Source organism: Dipodomys spectabilis, unplaced genomic scaffold (genome assembly GCF_019054845.1).
Source record: "Dipodomys spectabilis isolate Male_0828 unplaced genomic scaffold, ASM1905484v1 ptg000092l, whole genome shotgun sequence".
Classification (NCBI taxonomy): Eukaryota; Metazoa; Chordata; class Mammalia; order Rodentia; family Heteromyidae; genus Dipodomys; species Dipodomys spectabilis.
The window spans coordinates 10,333,042-10,355,223 of NW_024870769.1; the positions used below are offsets into that span (position 1 = coordinate 10,333,042).

A 22,182-nucleotide genomic window follows, 5' to 3' on the forward strand; every position below is an offset into this window, starting at 1 on the left:
GGCATGAAGCCACAAGGCAGCAGACAGAATAAGACTAGGGTGGTTTTGAGGGACGCAGAGAAACACATGAGGTCCCTGCTAGCACTAGTTATTCTAAACTTCTCTTCAGATGTTCCTTCAGCCTGAGACTATGTGGGGGATATGGGGACAGTGAGCTGTACTGTATAGCTAGAAAATAGGGGGTGTAGAACTGCTGGCACCATGTCCTGTAGAGACCTTTACACACTTGCAGTCAGGCACTCACACGGACAGTGTGGGGTAACGTTCTAGGCAAATGCTATGAGAATCTCTCTTCCTCTCTTATCTGCAAAAGTATCAAGGCCTGTATTCCTATTCAATCACTACACACTCAGAAGTAGCTGGGGAAAAGCCAGAGGCCCTCAGGTGGCTTAAGGATTCTGGAGGTACAAACATTAGAGGCTCATTGACTACCTGAGGCCAGGAGAGACAACTCTGTTGGAGGAGGGTAGGAACTCAAAGCCATCATGTACCACCAAGGGTCTCTGGGCCAGTCTCTGGAGTAAAGAGATCAACAGGTAGAGGGAGTTCCAGGTATGGAACCAGGATTTAGAGGTCTTAAAACTTCACCCTGCATTGCATGTGGTAATCAAAATAAGCAGGTCCTTGCAGATGGATGTAGCAAGACATATCTTGAGCTGTAATACACTTAGAACCTCTGAACAGAAACTGAGGAAAGAATTCAAAGTGTGACAAAAAGTGCAATACCATCATCCAGTTCAGCATCATTTACACCAAAGATAAATGGACAGGGATGCAAACATCCAGCCTCAGCAAAGTAGGTACAAGTATGGCACAAGTCAGTACATGGTAGTGAAGTTATCATCTATGAAGAGTTCTTCTTACAGAAACCACCTTAAGAAACATTACAGGATACTGAAAAAAAAAAAAGGCTTATTAAAAAAAGGCATACCAAAACCAGATAAAATACAGAAGGACAGGAACTGGGAGATAGACTGAGGGGACAGAAAGAACTGACATTGTCTTTACTCTTAGGTCTTAGCTATGAACTAAGCATTCTCTGAAGTTCCACATCCAGTTTCTACAAGTTGGTCTCCAAGATGGCAAACTTAGAAACTGGTAGTTACTGGGGACATGGTCTCCAAGGGGACTCTGGGACCCTGTCTTTTTGTTTTCTCTTTTGCTTCCTGGCTCACAAGGCAAACAGTCTGCTTTACTATGTGCTCCTATAGCCATCATGGGCTACCCTTATTAACAACACAAAGAAATAGGGACACTCAATTTTAGACTGGAATCTCTAATGTCCTAAGCCTAAATAAACCCTTTCTCAATGTAAGTGAAGTGCCTTTGGTATTTTGCTACAATACTGGGAAGCTGATGAACACATTTATTAGTGCTAAGTGCTGTTTGTGACTCAATGGTCAGTGTTTGAGGGTTCCGTTCCAGGATGAAACGAAAAAGAAAGTAATGGCATCTATGATTTTCTTGCCACCACACCCTGGGTCCCCTCACGGGTTCCATGGTGAGACCAGAACTGTGAAAAGAAACAGTTTCTGTGAATAAAAGCAGAGGCATGTGCTGTGCTACTTGGCATTGCCATTTATATCTTTTCAGGATTCCCCTCATAAATGAATTAAAAAATGCCAGAACTCTATAAAAGGGCGAGGAAAACGGCTGCTCTGATTCAGGGGAGTATCCTGTGCAACCTCAAGGAAGAAACTAATTTGGAGTAAGGTAAAAGATAAACCACCACAGTCATTTTTTAGCATTTAGTTCTATAGGGAACTCCAGCAGAGAGCATGCACGTATCGATCTTTCTAAACAAGGTCAACATCTGTGTTCTTTCCTGGAAATGTTGAGACCTGGCACCAGAAGAGGTGGGGGAATGTTTTCCACATTTCTCTCTTCCAAGGACATTCAAAATATGTTCACTTCTTTTCTCTAGAGATGTTTTCTCTTTTTGTATTTTACATGTTTATGATTCAAACCGCTTTTCTCTCAGGCTAGCTAAGAGACTGAGGTGAGGGTCTAAGAAAGGAAGAGTAGAAAAGATATGGAAGAGCAGAGAAGGAAGCCCCCATGCTGGACGTTAAGAAGTAGAGGTGGCTTCTGTACCCAGGCCTGGCAGGAGCAGGAGCAGAGACCCGGAGAACAGCTATCCCCACCCCGGGTTAGTGTCCTCCAGAGCTAAGATAAGGCTAGGATCTAATGCTCAAAAAGGGTTGCAAAGATGTCCCCATGGTTCAGAACACCCTCAATCAAATCTAAATGTCTAGCACTTCCAACTTCATGACTCCACAGGATACTCTTCTTTTGACAAAGGGTGAGTGGCACATGGACAGGGAACTCTTTCCTGGATATTCATAGGCCACAGGCTGACCATGTCTTACTCCAAAAGCTCGAGATTTTTGTATTTCTGATTTTGGAATTTTCAGATTAGGGAATATTTACATACACACAGTGAATTTATCTTAGGGATGGGATACAAGACTAAACACAAAATTTATTTATGTTGCATAAATATATCTGACTTACATACCTTGGGTGTGATTTTCTATTAAAGCATTTGAAGGACTCTTAATACATTACTTTCTTAATAAAATTTCATGGTGTGGAATTTTCCACTTGTGGCATCATGTTGGCACTTTAAAAGTTTTGCATTTTAGATGTTTGGATTGGGGGCTCAACCTGCATTGACTACAGGGCAGACATTCATGTTCTGTGGGCACAACAGGCTACTTTGCCATCTGGTGAATTGTGACTTTTAACAGAAATAAAAGAATAGCGTATTTGATCCCACCACTTCAACAAGCTATCCCTGTTCATTAAGGAAAAAGTTCACTGGCTGGTAAGTTCCTAAGTCAAAGCAGCATTAAGAACTTGCAAGTGAATTTTTCCAAAGAAAATCACTTTGGGCCTTTGTGAATCCATCAATGCCCCACCAATACGTGACAACTCTGTCCACTGCCTGCATTCTTATTCTACAGCAGATCTCTCCCTGTGGTGGGGCCCCAAAGAGGGGAGAGTACTGACTCATATTTCCAGCAAAAACCATGATGATTCTTCCTGCCAAAGTTGCAGGCAGTCTAAATGCACACGTTTCCAATGTTCCTGAGAGAGAAGACCTCGTTGATTTTAAAGTGAAAGATCAGCGTTAGGCTCCAAAAATTTACAGAATTTATATGCTGCAAGGTATTTATAGTCCAGAGAAACACAAGTGGTTGGGATTTCACATGAGATTTCTGGGATGATTTCCTGTCTCAGAGTTAGCCAAACATGTGGTCTGCTCCAGGTCATGACTCTGAAGCGATTGCATCATTTGTTCGGAGACAGCAGAGAGGTGAAGGTACTGTCACGTCGGAGCTGCAGGCTACAGCACTGTGATCCCCAGAGGCCTCTGAGGATTTAGCAATACTGTCCGGCAAATGTGCAAACAGCCTGGGATGGCCTTGACCGCTTTACAAATGATCCTGGATGATGAAGCACGATTAAGAATGCTTGCCCTAAGTACATTTAGTGGGATATTTATAGTTGGGAGCAAACTAAAGTTCTGTGATCAAAAAAAAAAACCAAACAAACAAAAACCAAACAATCACACACCTTTGGACAGGCCATCCAGGAAGGACTTCCCTTGACGGATGAACAATCAGGCTGCAAGAAGAAAGAAGGATGGCATGCCAATTTGGGGCATTCAAAGTCAAGAGAATTTTACCTTTTAAAATGACAACAGGATATTAAAATGGAATGAGATGCTTTGTCCCTCAAGTTGGGGGAATCATGTGTGTGACTCACTGGGTCTGTCTACCCAAGAGCTGCATTCCCCCATTCCCCCCCTCCCCCCCCACCCCTTTGTTCCTGTCCTGCCACAGCTTAAAGATTGCTCTGAGTGGCCATAAGTAACCTGCCAGGGGTTCCCTGTACTTTGGTTTGGCCTAATCCTGGTTTCTCAGAAAATACCAGAAAAGGTAACACAAAAAAATCGTTGAGTAGGCAGGCAGCTTGTGAACACATGAAATGAAGCCTTCGGAGAGACAAGAAAAAAAAAATCTCTGAGGCCCAAGGGCAAACTTCACAGCGATAGATTTGCTACAGCGGCAATATTCTATCTACATCAAACATCTGTAGAACAAACTCCACGTGGCAGCCAGGACTAGGTTTTCTCACCAAACATGGCCGTACCTCACAGCATTCTTCAAATCACAGATAATCCCTCAGGAGACCCCCATTTTACATTTAGTAAATGTAGGCACAGAATCCAATATAAGGCCATTAGCTTAGTGCCAGAAAATTAATGTTTAAGTTAAGCAAAGAGAGAACAGCTGATTGGAGCTAAGACAATATTTATGCCCCATTAATTGACAGGATTACAATATGAGACTAATTGTGTTTAAAGAGCAAATGGAAAATTGTGCTGTAACAGCCATTATGCGGCCATGTGAAAATAATCTATATTGGCTGAAAATGAAGCTTATCACTGTCATCCCTGAGTGTTCACTGAGCAGGTCTTGAATTGAGAATGAAAAACACCAGTGTCACTGATTTTTTTTTTTTCCCCCAGCAGCTCTCCTTTCCCTGGTTTTGCCGCCCTCCTCCCTGCTGACCTCCTCAGCACGTTACACCTTACCAGTAAATGATGATGCCAGACTTTCTCAATGTGTAAACTTGTTCCTGGCATCATCACAATCCCTCACTGAATCCTATGGGTCACCCCTCAGTTTCCCTTTTACTACTGCATCTATCAGGGCACCTGGCTCCCTGGCTCCCAGTGAATGGAATGATTGTTGTTGAGTGATAAAGCACAGTTCTGGTCTCAGCCATAGCTGCAGAGACCATGCCAGTCATACAACAATGGGTGGCTTCGGCTTCAGGTCCCAGTTCTGTAGAAGAGAAGTGTCCTTGTGATGGGTGCCAACTAGATCCCCCTGATTGCAGGTAAAGCAAAGTTAGGAACTCCATACATCCAGCCATTGTGTTTCTGCTTCTAATCACCTGCAGGTGAGGCATGGGTGCCAGGTCTGTCTGTCTCTCTATCTGTCACAAAGGCCCTAGAAGTCCCAGACTGAGGTAGCAGAGGCAAAGAGGGAAACTTCCTGGAGAGACCGTGGGCCTCCTGCTCAGAGGCCTTCCTCCACCACAGTCATTGCCAAGTAAACTGGGGCCATGATGAGGACCCAGGGTGAGAGGCCTCACAAAATGAAGGGCTTTTAGATATAGGTGCTAGAAGCCTACCATTTCCTCCAGGAACCCTCTCTTTTTGGCAGCACACACCAGTGTGCATTGTACCAGATGCCACTTTGGTCCCAAGCAGGAGTCTTTCCAAAGTCCCCACAGGGTGCTGGCTTGGAAAGTCTGTGAGCTTCCTGCCCATACCACTAGCTGCCTCTGTGACTCCTCTCATTAGGCCAGGTCTTAAGAGAAGGAAGTTAGAACACCCAGAGAACTCAGTACCCGTCCCTAGCTGTCTCTGGCCCTTGTTCTACCAATATGTCCAAAGAGATGTCACCCTCTCTCCATTACCTGGTTTTCCTATCTCAGAGCCTCTCCCCACCAGGTCCTCCATCCTACTGAACTCTGTGAGATGTGGAGCTTGACCTTGACTCAAGTAGAATGTTTAGTTCAAGTCACTCTCCTGCGTTTCAGAAGCAGCAGGGGAGGGCACAGCTCTTGTTCTTTTTATGGTACTTGGAGCTGCTTATGCTGGATGTGGTGTTCCCTTTACTGCGCCCTTTCTGGACACCAGCTCTCGCCCAATACTCTTGCCACTGTGGGTCAAACACTGGGAGACCAAGAGATAGCCCTGGGTTCACCTGCCCCAGAGGCTCTGTGTCTTCACCACGTCCAGGTGGCAGCCCCGGAGGCCAAAATCTATCTATAAGCGATCTGTTTTGCCCTGTACTATGGCTTCAGGAAAACTGAAATATACACAGATAGTCTCCCTGTCTGGAGAGTTCAGATTTCAAAACTGAGAACAAGGCTTTCTCTGGGGTTATTCAAATGGGTGACAATACTGCCACCATATTCTTTGATACCCACCTCACCTTCTCAATGTGCAGACACTGCCAGCAGGCCTTACTGTACATCAATGATCCTCCTCTAACACCCGATTCCTTCTGAGCTGAGTCCCTGATAATACAATAGATGACAAGGCCCAGAGAGGCTCGAGAACATAGGAACCTCTCCAGAAGCAGCTAGATGGCTAACTACACCTCTTCAAATTAGGCTCCAACACGGGCCGCGAGCAGCAACAAGCTGCCCGGGTGACTCAGAAATCCTCGCTGTATCCCCAGCAGCTTATCTTTTACAGATGAGTCACCATGCAGTTTGAAATGGCTTACTGCTCTGTACTACAAAAATTCAGTGTTCTGATTCTGACTGATTAAATTTCACTGCCCTTGGGAGGAAAAGAGCTTTAATACTCAGAAAGCTCAAGCATTTGCATTTTTGATCAATAAATGATGAGAAGCTGTCTAACAATCTACATCAACTAAATTACTCAAGTTAAATGCTATTAACGGATGGAACAATCTACATAAGAATTTTGTCTTCACATCAAATTAACTTTTTGGGGGGTTTGTTTTACCTTTCTAGGCAGTGTTAGTGTTTGAACTCAGAGCCTATGGTAGGTCAGCTTGCTTGCTCTGCTGGCATTCTTTTACTTGAACTATACTGTCAGTCAGGCTTTTTGCTGGCTTATTTGGAGGTGGAGTCTAGCAAACTTTCCAGACTGGGCCAGCCTCAAATTATGACTCTCTAGATCACAGCCTCCTCGCGTAGCCAGGATTACAGTAGTGAGTCACGGACACCCAGCTTCTCTCATGTTTCAAAAACAAACAGTTGTAAATGCTGACAGACTCCGTGTCTTCACTGTTCATGGCATGAGTGCTATGTTCTTACAACCTTTGCTCTCATGAGGCAAAGGAGGGCGTTCCTCAAACACTGACCACATTTTTTACAAAGGCTCCATACCCACAGATCCAACCAACCACGGATGGAAAGTATTTCTTACAAAACTGCATATTACAACCACCCAGGATTTACACTGTATTAGAGATATAAGTCATCTGTAGGTGACTTACAGTGTACAGGAGGATGTGTGTAGGTTCTATGAAAACATTACACTATTTTAATAAGAGACCTGAGCACACACAGACTCGGTACTCAGGATCCTGAGCCAAACTCTCCTGAATAGCAAGGGATACTCAGACTAATCTTCCTTTCACCTTCTGTGATAAGCATGCCCATGTGTCCTTTCTCAGCTCACTGGTAAAGCCACTGAGTACAATCTCGTATAAATGCAAGACTCTGGCACTGAATATAACCAAACAAAACTGTTTTCATAAATAGAGTAAAACAAAAAGAGAAACAGAGACAACGCTACTATGTCTTGCACTGTTCATGACCACCTTGAACACCAGAAAGGACCCATGTGTAAGTGGCAGAGGTCCTTGGAGCTTGAGCTCCAGGATTCACAGGCTCCAGAGACCCACTCCTCCTCAGGAGGGAGTAATAGCATCCTGGCAAACTGTTACTCAGGACAGTGGTGGTACAGGCTCTGCAGTTAGGGTAGTCATCAGCCAAGATGGGCTGGAGAGGTGGGACTTGGTTGTAAGGCTCTGTCAAAGTCCCAGGTGGAACCACAGAGCCACTGGATCTGCAGAGAGTCTGCGAGGTTGAGTTCAAGGTCTCAGTGGTGATGGCAAGCCAGGCTGGAAAGAACAACAGTTCCTTCCGCTGCCTTTATGGGAGCCCAGTGAGCTCCAACTCTAAGCTGACCCTCTTGGTCAGTTTTGGCGTCTCAGCTGGAAGATCAGGAGTGCTTGCATGGAACCTGGCTATTCCTGCCAACCCCAAAGAAGACCCAGGTGAGCCCCGAGGGCACTGTCAAACAACACCTGGCAAGAACTCAGCCACAGCATGGCCACTTGCCTAGGATGAGGTCATCCTGGAAGGACTTTCAGAGACTGCCTGGGGGCGGCTGTGCCCTCTGTGCTCCCTGGGGAGAGGACACAAAGTGGCTGGGAAAGATTTCCCCATCCTTCTAGGAAGAAGAATAACATCGTCCTTTCTGTATATTACTATTATTTCTTATTCACTGACAATTCCTTTTGCCTTCACCTTGGGTAGCTCATGTCTTTCTGTCCTGGCATGTGAGGACCAGGCCTAGAGGGGGTTTAGGGTTCCAGCTGAAGGCAGACATGCTAGAAAGATGGCACTAGAGTAATCCCACAGCTGCTAGCCAGGGTGGGATAAGGGCTCTTCTCTCTATGTGACTGCAACCACACAGTGAGTCCCATGGCCACTAGCCCTGGAAGGCTGCCAACATTGCAACTGACCTGTCTTGCCTGGCTGCAAAGGAATCAGGCTGGAGCTGAGGGGCCTCACCTGAATCTGCTCACAGGACAGTATGGACCGAACACAGTCCACTTCATCTCTAGCCTTCATTCTCCAGGCACTGAAGGTTTGCTTTAGTGCTTAGGAACTGGCTCAGGAAATCATAGAAATGGTGTTGGTTCACAGGCCAGAGTCTCCTAGGAAGGTCGGGCTGGAGGAGTCAGCATGCCAGTCACTTGCTACACCTGGGGTTCAGGCACTTGCTCTGTCCACTAATCAGCACCAAGGAACCCTCTTGAAAAGGAAATCCAGAGAGAAAAGGAAAAAAGGCTCACCTAAGCAGGGCTTTAGGCATGCTTTGTCTATAAAGCCCTGGGCAAGGATGATTTTGTCTTTCTCATGGTTGTTTAAATAGTTCTCCTTTTGCTTCCCTTGTCTTTTTCCATCACTGACTCTCCTTCCTAAGGAACATGATGTTGTGACCAATGAGGCACCCCATGGCTTACCATCCTGCTATAGCATGGGACATCATCTGGAAATTACCTTCCAGAAAACTTTGTATTTTCTTCTTCTGCTTGAGCTCTTCCAATGAACAAAGCAGGCAATTACATTGAGAGCAGGTCATCTATGCTGCATTACTACTGACCTCTCTCCTGGATGCTGCACCTAATGTTAACTTCTCCTGGTGGGGTCCACACACCTCTGCTAAAGGCACCTCCTGTAGGATTCTGGATGCAAAGGCCTGGCAGGTGGCTGGATAGAGTGGTGTGCATGTGCTCCTAGTGACACCCACCAACACACTTTCAATGAGCTCAGAAGCCTGCCCCAAGTGTGACTGATGACCAGCCCCAAACCCAGATTAAGACAATAGCAACTAAAAATAAGGGTTTTCCACAGAGGGTGTTAAGTAAGTATTCTTGCTTGACCTAGTCGGCTTCAAGAATTTGGACAACAAACAGACCCCAATGCAATGTTCTCATGGGCAACCAATTTAGATCCCAAGAAAAACACCAGCAGGCAAAACTTCTGGGTTCCCTTATTCTCATAAATTTGGATGACCCATGGGGGTGGAGACCGGTTTTCCTGCCAATCACGGACAGGGCCAGATAATACTTTTGTGGTCTTATTTCAGGATGGGAAACTTTGTAAACAACCTCAACGACAAATCCACAGACAGCTTGTCTGGATCCCTATTTGAAGCCGAAGGTCACCAGGGAGGTAGACAGATGTACTTCAGGCATGTGACTGTGCTGAAGCCAGGCCAGCGCTGGCTGCTGGACAAGGACTGACCTCACCTTCTAAGTTTGACAGCGCTGTAACGCAGCCCACTGGGAAGGCAAGCAGGAGTGGGAGCTACACTTCGAAGCTGGAGAACATTAGGAACGTCTGTCTCTAAGGAGCATGGCCACTGGCTGACACAGGGCAGATGGGTTTGTAGAGAATGAGACTGCAGGCCTACAATGTCTGAGGCTGCGGAGGTGGGGAGGGGGGGGGGGGGGCGAGGAGGGACAAGAACCAGTACAGCAGGAGAGCAAAGTACCTTCTCAACTATTCATGTTGGGCAGAGGCAGGTGAGCACTGTGGCTGCAACCCAGGCTCTCTGTCCTGAACTCAGGTCACACCTCTCCAGCCCTACCTCTTAGGTTGGCCTCAGTTTCCCCCACTGCAGGATAGAGATGTGCGTTTTTTGCACATCAGATGTGTGGTCCTTGTCATCGCTGTTAAGTACTACCCTCACTCACAATCAGTGCGGCATGGCTATGTTTCTTCCAGAGCCTGGAACCCATTCGGCTCTGAGCCCTGCCAGTCAGGAAAGAGGAACTACACTCAAATTCCCTGTCAGTTTCGCTGGTAAGCTGACTGGTCACTTGACAGTTTTCTCCCATGGGGACGATAGCTGTAAAACATCTACTCCATGGTCTTACTTTCAAGGAGAAACTATAGGTTCAAAACCATGGCTCTCATCTTCTGGGTCATCTTCCTTGAACAGGCCATATTCAAAGCCAGGATCACAAGATGGAAGCTTTTCAACTGACCCTATGTTTAAGTTCAGGAGCCTGAGTAAGACTAGCATTCTCACATCCAGGACTGCCAGCTAATGAGGACGATCTGGAGGTGAGATTTCTTTCAAAGACCCAATATTCATCGTCAAGCTTCAAATCACACTCAATTTTCTTTACTATAGTTACCAGACTGTTTCTAAAACATACTGATATATCCCCAAGTTAATTAGTGGAATTTGGGGCAATAAATCAAAAAGCCTCACAAGACAAGTTCAGCAGCCACAAGAAAAGAACCCAAAGAAAGACCTCACAGTTTCCCTCCTTCCTCAGCAAAGTACAGAGCCAACACAGCTGTGCAGACCCCATAGCCAGCGGCCAGAACGACAGCCAAGGGAACACTCACCTGCTTCGGGGGTGGCTGGTTCGGAGGGAAAGAGCCCGGTGGGAGCGCAGGGGAGCTCCCAGCACCGCTGCTGCCACACAGCTCAGGAAATGGGTTGGGGATGGCTGGCAGAGACGAGGTTCTGAACTGCTGGTCCTCCTCTTGAAGGCGCCTGGGAGGAAGAAGTCAAGTGCTGGTTAAATGTGATTCTCTCCTATGACCTAGCATTACTACTTCTGGATGTGTTCACTCTGAAGGATCTGAGAGCAAGGTTTTTGTAGTGATCAATGCACCCATGTTCATAAGAGCACAGTATTTACCATAGTCTACACACTGACTGACTCAGGTAAAACTGTGGAAAAAGCAAGCTGTGGAATATCCACAAGATGGAATAGTATTTAGCTTTAGAAAAGAATATTCTGAAGGGGGGGAAACACAGGAAGGATTCTGACATGAGCTATATGCACAAGCCTCGTGGAACCAAAGCCAGTTAACCAAAGGACACAAATGAGATGATTCCACTTCCCTGAGGTATATCAAGGAGTTGAACTCACAGAGGGCAGAATGGTACTTGTAGTAAGGCCTAAGTGGATGGGCAAAAGAGAAATGTTATTTAGTGGGTAGAGTTGCTGTTCTGCAAGATAAAAATGTTTTGCAAATTGCAGGACGATCCTGAGTGTAGTATTTCTTAACTATACACTAAAAATGACTAATGTAGCTAATGTTTAAACTTCACTTGAACATAAAACTAATAACTAAACAAGACAAACTTAAAAGCTGACACTGTCAGATCCAATGAATATCAATTTCTTGCTTACTGAACCCGAGGGGGCAGTGATATAGCTCGGTAGTGCTCCACACACTCAGGTCTCAAACAATGCTTGTAGTTGGCATTTGTTCAATGAATACCTGATGTGTGAAAAGCCTTTGCCAATAAGAGCATTTTCACAACAACAGGAATTTTTTTTTTCTACAGAGTCCTTGAAATGAACATCTACCTCTCCAAATGAAAACACTAGGAGAGGCTTTGTGAGCCCTCACATGAACTGTGGAGTGGACACGTATTTATGAGGACAGACTGTTGATATTGAATTAATTGGAAATAAAAGCTTCATGTCCCTATCTCTCAAGGAGAGATGCTTAGAAACCCTCATTGATTCAGTGCTACCCTCCACTCCTTAGCTCTTGTCCTCCCTAAAAAATGCAAAACTCACTTGTCATACAACTGAGCGAAACACGCAGAAGACTATGTATCGGGGCAGTTGTGACAATAGCAGAGAAAAGGAAGTTCGAAGTTCAAGTGAAAAGGAGAACAAAAAATGCTCTGAGAGTCTGCCTGTCAATTTCCTGCTCTCCATTCCAGGCTTCCCTGAGAAAACATCTGCTCTATCCATCCTCAGCCCCAACCACTCATCCTGCATCCATCGGCTGCCCCATCTATCTACTCTCGGCACAAGCAATGAATGTTCCCCCGCCCCCCACTTCTAGGAGAAGGCAGAAAATTTAAATCTCCACTGAACCCCATCTTTGTTCAGAATTCCTAACCCTTCACCCTATATATATATATGTGCGTGTGTACGTATGCATAATGCACATATATAATATACTCACATGCATATACATACATGTACACAATCCATCCATCCATCCACGTGTGTGTGTGTGTGTGTGTGTGTGTGTGTGTGTGTGTGTGTGATTCCAAACTCTTTGTGTCCGCTATCTTCAAATTCAACTATGTTTACAATCTGAAATAAAATCACTGATCCATTAGCCTCCCTGAGAGGCTTTCTATGAGAGAGCTTTACTCTGAACCGTCTTACTTTTCCTCTCTTCACCAACTTGCTGGGGTTTTATTTAAAGGAAGACCTGTCCAGGCATTCTGTGTGGTCCAGGAAATGCTGAACTGATTTAAAAATACCAGAACTCACAAGGCATGGAGGGAACCGGGGTTATGAAATATAGGGAAGCCGCTCCTATAATGGCTTGACAACATGCCAAGGAGTTTATTTTTACTGTTAACGAATCCCCCTCTTCCCATTGCAGCCTCAGCACTGGCAGAGCAGCGACTGCAGCCTGGCCACTGTGATACAGAGTAAGATGGGATAGTGATTTGGTGAGTCCCCCTGCCAGGATCCTCCAGCCATGACTCGACCACTTCCATCTTTTGAGTTTCCCAAAGGAAAGATGGACATTCTGATGGTCTAGATGTTCACAAAAGCTTATCTTAGTTACACTTACCTTAGTTTTCAAATTCTAACCTAAATTAACTTAAAGTAAAAATACTATGGAGATAAGGACTAAGGTTCAGGGACATCAGGAACAATGACAACAATGTTGATGACTACTGGGAAAAGATGGGGGAGAATGATGGAAGGGCTGACATTAACCAAGATGCACTATCCATCTAACCTGACTTGCTGAACTGAAAGCTTTTTGTACAACTACTTAAACCACAACCAAAAACAAAACCTGTTGTTGCCTGGGAAGTGGAAGTGTGTCTCCTGTTCTCACCCAAGGCTCTCTTTCCCTTTCATGTATGGGCTTCGATGTCAGGTGGTTGAGGAGCCTCTAGGCTTTCTCCAGGCTTCTCTTCTCCCCACTTCCACCCAACTTAGCTGAGCCCCTCCCAGTATGGGTCATGCTCTGAGGACCCAGCACACAGGTCACTTGACCTGGGGCCATAGAGGGCTTCCCCATGTTCTCAGTATGGGCTCCACTGGAACTCACTATGCCTCAGTTTCTCCATCTAGACATTGAGGATTCCAGCTCCCATGGCCTAGAGGACTCTGGTGATCATGACACCAGTTAATAAATGAGGAACCTACAGAGCCTCATGTAGTCAATGCTCAATAATACATGCTTCACTTTCTAAAGCTGGTCCTGCGTGATTCTGTGTGTCTCACTTGCTCGGAAGAGAATACCTCTTATGTGAGAGAACATCAATGAGAGGAGGCCAGGCCTCAAGGAGCAGGGCGCATCTTCCTAAAGGGATGGGTTTGTGCTGCTCTACAGAGCAGCTAGTCTCCATTTCAGAATAAGGCTTGGGCAGCCTCAGGTCAGAGAAAGGCTAATTTCAGCTAGAATCTCAGGTCCAAGATCCTGGAGCAGCTAAGTCTAGCAACAAGTCAGGCTGTCTGGCACCGTCATCATCTCTCCTGATCTTTGGGCACTTTTCCTAGTGGATTGGAGAAGACTCTGTGTCCTGGGCGCCTGAGGGACTCAGCAGACATCTGGTCTCTACAAAGCTTATGGAAAAAAAAAAATCTTGCATCTAGGCTTTGCAGGAACTAGGAACAGGGTTGACAGCTAGAGAACAAAGCCAGACGAGCACTGGGAAAGGAGACAACTCACCATTCACAAATCTGACACAACACAGGAAGCCTAGAGGCAGCTAACTAGAGGCCCCAAGACACCCCTCCATTTCCTGGGAAAGAATGTTCCTGGGTTGCATAAAACTCAAGATGTCAAAGGAGAAATAAACCTCTTAGAAATTTCTGGAAACAGGGAGAAATGAAGCTCCCCAGAATATGTGGTGCTGAGTATAGCCACCACCATTCCAGAGTGATGTGAAGCAGTGATCTCAGACAGAGTCCCCACCAGGAATGCCCAGAGGTAGGTGGAGGCTTCCATGGACCTCTTAACCATCCTCGCCCACCTGGCTGTGTGTGCCTGAAACCCACCAGAGTTCATGTAGATGGGGCTGAGTGGATGCAGGTATTCTCAGGAGCTGTCCTTCCTTAGCCCAGTGTCATGATCCCCGCTGAGAAAATCTAAAGCATTCTCACCACCATCCACTTGGCTCCCCTATCCACTGGTAGGTCAGCCCACCTTCATTCCTCCCCATAATCTGGCCCTTCAACTCCCCTTCTAAATCAAGGGATTCTAAAACTGGGCTGCTGCTTCTTTGGCTGTGTCTTCAACTCCCTTCTTCACATCAGGACACTACCATGCTCCAGCTGGTGGGGCTCCTCACATAGGGGTCAAAGACCAGTGGGATCAGCCATGCTGTCCTTTGCCCTCCTGCTCCTATGCCCGGACGGCCACAGTTGTGCTGCCCCAACCCCAACCCAGCCTCACCCACCTGCTCCTAGCCTTCTCCTGTCCTGCCGTTTGGAGCCTGCCATCACCTCCATTGGCATCAACTCTGCTCACCTGACCTCCTCCTTCCTCACGTGGCTTGTAGATCTGTCACTCTTGAGGAAACAGCCCTCAAGGTCCTCTGGGTATTCATCTCGCAAGCCTCTCTGCTTTTGAGGATGTGCCTCAATTTTCAATGTTCACGGATTGTGTTACAATGAAGTTCTGGAATCCAGACCCCAGTGGCTTATACTTGTAATCGTAGCTACTCAGGCGGCTAAGTACGGAGGATCATGGTTAAAAGCCAGCCTGAGCAGGAAAATCTATGAGACTTTTTATCTCCAATTAACCAGCAAAAAGCCCCAAGTGGAGCTGTGGCTCAAGTGTTCGAGTGCTAGCCTTGAGCAAAAAGGCTCAAGGACAACACCCAGTTCTAGTACTGGCACACACAAACACACAGAAATAGAATTCTGGGTTATCTTTGCTCCAGGAGGACACTGTTGTTGGATCCCAGTACCTGCTCTGGGGAGTAGAGACTTCATTCAGTTAACTGCATGGCTATGCTTTTAATCTTTCTAGCACATTTTCCTGCGATGGTTGTGCTACCTATCACAATGCTTGGCAATGTAGCAGAGGCTACAGTAACAGTTCACCCATGGTGTGCTGCTGTGTAGGTCAGGCTTGGCATATGGCAGTCCCCTGTGACCATCTGAGCCCAGCCAGTAGAGGCTGGGTTTGTGGATGGGACATAACCCCCTCAGGTAAGGGTGACATGACAATCAAATCTGGGATTTAGGAAGTCGTCTGCCTCCTGAATTCATAATCACCACCATGATCACATAAAAAATGGAGTGTTGTGCTTGGTCTCGGTGGAGAGTGCTAGCTCTCAGGCCCACCTGACAGCAAGGATGTGCACAGGCTGCGAACGCTGCACGCGCTGTCTCGGGGACACCTGAGGCTGCGCAGGGCGCGGCCCCGGGGCCGGAGGCTGGCTGCGGGCATGCTGGCCGTTCTGCAGAAGCGGCACCGTGTCGGACTGCATGTTGCAGGCTGAGTAAAGGCTTTCCATGGATTCACTTATGTCACTCATTACTACGTTCAGGCCCACGTCATAACCTGGACAAGAGAAAATCAGACAGGAGGCAATGTTAGCAGTGGAGAAGGAAATATTCAAATGTGCACCTTTTGAAGATAATGCATCAGTATTTAAAAAATACTGCACAAGCGACGGAGAAGCCTAAGTGAGGAAGAATGAATGCCATGAAGGAATCAAATCTATTCTATTTATTAACAACTCTTGATATCTCGGGCCATTTAGTATCCATTATCCAACCTCACACCCATATTTGGTGCTTCTATTTTAACTTGCAGACCCTTTCCCCCACCTGTTGTTCCCTCTCCCTTGCTGCCATCAGTTGGTCATTCTGTCAAGGCTGCATCATATGATTTCAGTTCTCTACTCTGCTGGTTGGACACTGAGGTCTAGTCAGGCCAATCACACTCTCCATTCGTTGGGTTTCCAAGGTAGGGCAATCAAGAGGCAGAAGTAAAGCATCCTTCAATTCTGATACCAGCCTCAGTCCAGTGAGATAGGCCATGGTCCAGCGAGCTGCTATTAGCTGCTGCTAAAGCCTCTGCAAACCCACAGAGTTCTAGGCCCCTATAGTACCCCTCAGGCAGCCTGAGAGCCCAAAGAAGCCCATCTTTCAGTGGAAGGCATGGGCAGAAACACACAGGGAACCCATGATGACACAGAGGGAAGCCAGAGACATAAAGAATGAGTAGAAAGGGATGAATGTGCACATGGCAATGATGATGGTAATTCTACACATCAACTGGCTAGGCCACGGCACTCAGATTTTAGTTGTCTCTTCAGAGTACAGATTACTCCTTTCTAATGTTGGTGGGCATCATCCCATCAAGTAAAAGCCTAAGCAGAAAAACAAATGGTCCTACTGGAGGGAGATGGGAGTTCTGCCTCCAGACTTGACCTGTGGTACTTCCCAAGAACTGTCGGTCACTCTGCAGATTCTGGGCCTGCCTGCCTACCTCTATAATGGCACAAACCAACTGCTAAGTTATGTACCAATCTGTAAATCCTACTAGTTCAGTTTCTCTGGAAAGCATTGACTAACACAGAGGCTTAAGGGTATAACTCAACACATACAGAGACTGGGAAAGGAATGGGGAGGAGAGAAGAGTGTGGCTGGGTCACATAGCCAGGCTCAGAACAGTCTTGTATGGCTCAGCTTCAGTGCTCCAGAACCCTGGTTGTGCTTGGTCAGGGAAGACTGTAAGACCCTCTGCCTCCCACAATTGTGTTGGTACTGTGCTTAAGGCAGCCTAGATTGGCTCTGTATGTGTGAACCCATATGGTCTCAGTAATACCAGATAATGACCGAGGCTCACTGTCACACTGCCCCCTGCAAGCCACACGTTTATCATCTCACTGGCTCCCATGTCACACACAGGGGCTCAGTCACAGAGAACAGACCCTTACCGGCTCCTGAGGGGTGAACTCACTCATGCCAGACCCATTTCTACTGCTTGGAGGCCCCGGGCAAGACTTGGCCTTTCGACCTCTCTGCTTCAAAAGTTAGCTAGCAATGTTATCTAACTCCATGGGGGACTGTGAGGATCAAGTCAGGCAGTACCTGCTTTATAACTGAGTCTGGCATAGAATAAACAGTAAGATGTTATTTATTAGCTCTTTTTCATTCATTCCGCAAGGAATAAGATAAAGCAGTTACTATTAACTGGTTTAACTGCTGAACTTTTTAACAAGCCTGGGGGAAATTAAGTCATTTGTTCAAGTTCATAGAAGTGGCACAGAGAACCTGAAATTCGCAAACAACTTTTTTAAGCACTCATTTGACTTCACCATGTGCTGAGGTATGTTTCCAGAACATTTCACTCCTGCTCCCCACAAAGATGTATAAGAGGGTAGACTGGGAGTGTTGCCCAGCACCTGTCTAGCATGTGCTAGGCCCTTGGTTTGATCACCACAACTGCACAAGAAGTCTTCGAATGCCTTCGCTTTGGCTTCTCTTGTCTTTCAAGAAGACTAAATGGCATAATGGAACAAGATGACACCAAAACCCAGCTGAAGAGCCTGGCAGCGGTACAGAGGAGGGGAGGGAACAAGAGGCCTAGTGTTTAGCACCTGTCCATCTAGGGGTGGGTGGCCGGGTAGAGTTACAGGAGGATTTGGGAAGAAGCCACAGATCCCCCTGACTTGGTCTTAACCTCCCTAGCAATGGTGCCCAAAGAAGGAGGTAACATATGGTGGGATTAGGCAGGTCATGTCCAAGGTCATGAGGAGGTAGGCAGCCGGCTACTAAAATAGCAGCAATGAGACCATGATGTCCAACTAAGGAAGTCTATGCTGGAATGAATGACAGAGGCCATGTGCTAGTGAGGCCAAGGGGAAGCAGATAGGACTGGAGCTAGTACAGGGAACAGGTCTGAGAGAAACACAGATGGCGCTGAGTTGATCCCAAAGATTTGGAGCTCTGTTGAATATCCAGGGCCTGTATAGGGAGGAGGGATAGAGGAAAGAAAAGAAGGCTGCTATAGTTCAGGCTCTGAGTGGTCAAATATTAATCCTGTGGCCAGATATTAAAAGGACAGAAGTGCTGAATCAATAATTAATAATTAGCAAAAAATCAATAATTAATATACCTCAAAGGAGAAAGCTTAGGTTCAGCAGGCAAAGTTCTTGCTCCTAGTTGGTGGGGGGGAGGGAGGAGAGAAGGGACAAAGACCCCATGGTGGCTGGATCACACACTGCAGTGCCCACAGTCTTGTGATGGCTACGTCTCTGAGAGGAAAGTCTACATGTACACTCAGCAAGGTACAAATGGAGGAAAACAGCTGTCAGAGACAGCTGACTGCTAACGAAAAGACCAGTGAGGCAAAGCGTAAGTTATATACCGCAGCTCACAATCTGGGGCTTCAGGAAGGTTCTAGAACACACACATCACGATGCCACTCATCCGCACTCACATTTAGCTGACACGCTAATTGTAGCATAATCTAAGCTTTGTAAAACAATTAAGCCCACACAAGGCTCTTAACTCTGTATATTAACAGCTCAATATTTCTACCTTAATGGACCACTTAAGAATCAATACTGGGTGAACTACAAAGTTCACTGTAATGATCCAGGCAGTCTCTGTCTTGTCACCCCTACTTGCTAGCTCAGGGAGGGCCCTTCCTGATGGGGTGTGTAAGTAATTAAAGCCAAGAGAGTGCCTGGTAGAACACAAGGGACTCTGTTTCTACTTCTTGTCCTCCTACAGAAATCAAATGGTAACAGTTCTTGCTCTCAGACATGCTGCTTATTTTTTCAGAAAATAAAATGTCTGTATTTCCTCATGGTGGATTTTCATTTGCAGTTATTTTCCCTGGGTATTTCTGGCAACCCTCAACTGTACCGACCCCTGGTGGCAGCCCCTGGAGTCTCTGGACTTTATGCTCCTGTTTATTCTCCCTAGCAACCAGGTTATTTTTGATTAGGTCTACAGTTAGGGCAGACACAAAGCAATTCTAACATTACTTAGAATAAATAAAAGGTAACTGGATGCACAAATAGGAAGGTAACTAGTGTTCCCAGATTGCTTTCATTTTCCTTGGAGGCAAGATACATCCACAACTTCTTTCAATGAGAACACATTTAATTTAATTGGATTTACAAAGCCAGGCTAATCTGATAACATTCACTTAAGTTACTAACCACTATATCTGCATGCTCCAAACCTTTATTCTTTCTGAAGCCATTAAAGCAGGACTAGAACTCTTAAAGATTCTAAAGGTGCCCTCTCCTCTAGAGTCAATTTTAAAATATTCCCTGGGGACAATTTGCATTTTTATCTAGATAGTAAAATCACTGTGTTTTTCTGATTTTATTTAAATCTCCTCAAGTTATAATATAGACCAAATATCAGATCTTCCAAAGGGATTTTAGAGAAGATAGTTTATATTCGATATTAAGTTTTTGATTATTGTTTTAATCACCAGACTAAGATATTACTCAAATCACAAACAGTTTTTGTAAATATCCCACAAATTTATGATTCTGTCTGCTAGTTTGGGGTTGGGGATTGGGGTGGGGGGAGTTTGTATCCTCTGCACTAAAGCTTGCTGTAAATCCTCTTCTAGACTCATGAATCTAAGTGGGTCAATAATCACCCATTTTTGGAAAAGCTTTCTTCTAAGAAACACAAGTGAGAAGATCAACCCAATGGATTCTTCTAGAAGTGACTGTTGCAACTGCCGGTTCACTACTTACAATATTCTCCAAGAGGCGCCCTCTGGAAGGGATACCAGGAGAGAAAGGGAAAATGACTGTACACTTAAATTTTCATGTCCAAGGATTTTAAGAATGTATTTACTCATACACACATGTAGGTCAAAATCATGACTGTCAATCAAGCTATTGATAGTTATTTTCCTTCCCTAAATAGCCTAGTCTAAAACTTGGTATTTACCCCAAATATTTGAGTACCTTACCCGATCCCAAATTCACATCTCTTAATTATGACTAGCAAGTGGATGTGAGTTTCACTGGGAAATAGACAATCGATTTGACAAAGCAGCTTCTCATTCAGCTCATAATTTCTCCCATACAACAAGCAAGGTGTGCTGATCTTCAGTAAAAGGTAAGGAGAACCGAGGTAGGGTTAGCTCAGGATGTAGCTTCCCGCCCGCCCCGCCTTACCTCCTTAACCAATAATACACTTCTTAGTTTAGAGCACCATCTAGTGTCTTCTTCATGTTAATTAGAGATTAAAGATGTCACTGAATTCACTTTACTAAATTATTTTAGCACCTTAAAGATGTTTAATTTGATGTTGGGCATTGGTGGCTCATGCCTGTAATCCTAGCTATTCAAGAGGTTGAGATACGAAGATCGTAGTTTAAAGCCAGGCCAGGCAGGAAAGTCCATGAGATGCTCATCTTCAATTAACAACCAAATAGCTGGAAGTAGAACTGTAGCTCAAGTGGTAGTGTGCTAGCCTTAAGCAAAAAATTTCAGGGACAGTGTCCAGGCCCTAAGTACCAAAAAGGACATGTTATTTGCACTATTTGCATAGGATACTCCCACTACTTTACTTCCTGCACAGACCCAGGTAAGTACCCAATCATGCATGTTGCCTTCTCTCTCTGTTCCCTCTCTTCTTTCCTCTCCTTTTTAATAGAAGGTACACTTTCTGTGGGCAGGGGTGTCATACATAACTAAGAACAAGAACATTGGATCCCTGTGAAAAAGGAAGAGAAGAATACTTGAAATATCTCTGGCACAAGGAACAAAGGCAAAAATTCATATACAATCCTATCTGGGAAAGAAAGAAAGGCTAAGCTACAAATGTTAAACCTAAACCTTCTTCTCTTGGAAAGATATTTCAGTTGAATTCTAACCAATCAAAATTTTGTGCAAATATAATTTCATATGCAACTGAAATATATTTTTCACACCAATTCTTCTGTGTCCTAGTCACATAAAGAATTGGTTTTTACCAATGTAGGGGTTAGACATAGAAAACTAAGACTAAGAAAATCAAGCACTATACTATTACAGTTTTCTTCTCTACCCTCATACGGAATATTAAAGTTATTCAGTAAATATAAAAGCAAATCTCCTAATCACAATGCCAAACAAAATACAAATGCAACTTCTAAATCATATCACTATTAAAAAATGTATCCATATTTTATTTCAATGGTTCTTAGAGATAGATAATAAAAGCTTTAGTCTGTCTAGTATAGATAGGCATGTACATATTCTATCAGAGCTATACATATGCCTGATTTTCAGTGTTTATAAACAAAAATCTTCTCTGAACTTTAGTTGAAATGGCATACTTTCCTTTCTAATTCATGCAGATGGTAATTGCCATTTTCAGTCTCTAAGGATTGAGAAAATCTGTACCAACAAACCAACCAATTTTACAACTGTTGAGAATACAGTGGGTATGTGTTGTGTTGTGCTTATTTTGGCAAGAGGACACATACATCTTATGGAGGGTGTCTGCACTATGCGGACTTAACGGGCTCCCTCCCATTCGTGTATGGTGCCTATGCAGATTCTGTAGGCCTCCCCCCACTCTTGACTCCCAGCATCCATGAATCACATGCATAGAAGCATCATTTAAAGCATATGTAATGACTAACTGGTGATAATCAGCCGGGTAAAATACACATTTATTCTGGATGTAACTCATTAAGACAAAGCTAAACCCACAGTGAGCCTCTGAATTTGCCAAGGCCAGGCCAGGATGTTCTTTTTTACAGCTAGGATCTTAACTATCTTTCTTGGAATGTTTTTGCTTTTCCTAATGTAAATGTAGGACTTAATACATATTCAGTGCCATGTCCTATGAGGCAAGGACACTTCTGTAATGTTGGGAA

At 45.1% G+C, this 22,182-nt stretch overlaps 1 protein-coding gene across 2 annotated transcripts in view; it reads right to left on the reverse strand.

Moving 5' to 3' along the window:
* The window catches only part of Grb10 (growth factor receptor bound protein 10), a 160,660-nt gene that overhangs the window by 41,967 nt on the left and 96,511 nt on the right, over positions 1-22,182 (reverse strand). The window contains exons 4-6 of one of the 2 annotated variants that reach the window (XM_042684989.1): positions 15,669-15,888; positions 10,717-10,867; positions 3,580-3,630 (exon numbers count right to left, since the gene is read on the reverse strand). In XM_042684989.1, the coding sequence (XP_042540923.1) occupies positions 3,580-3,630; positions 10,717-10,867; positions 15,669-15,862 (396 nt within the window). In that variant the 5' untranslated portion in view covers positions 15,863-15,888. The remainder of the gene's footprint in view (positions 1-3,579; positions 3,631-10,716; positions 10,868-15,668; positions 15,889-22,182) is intronic. The other variant, XM_042684990.1, reaches the window with a different exon arrangement.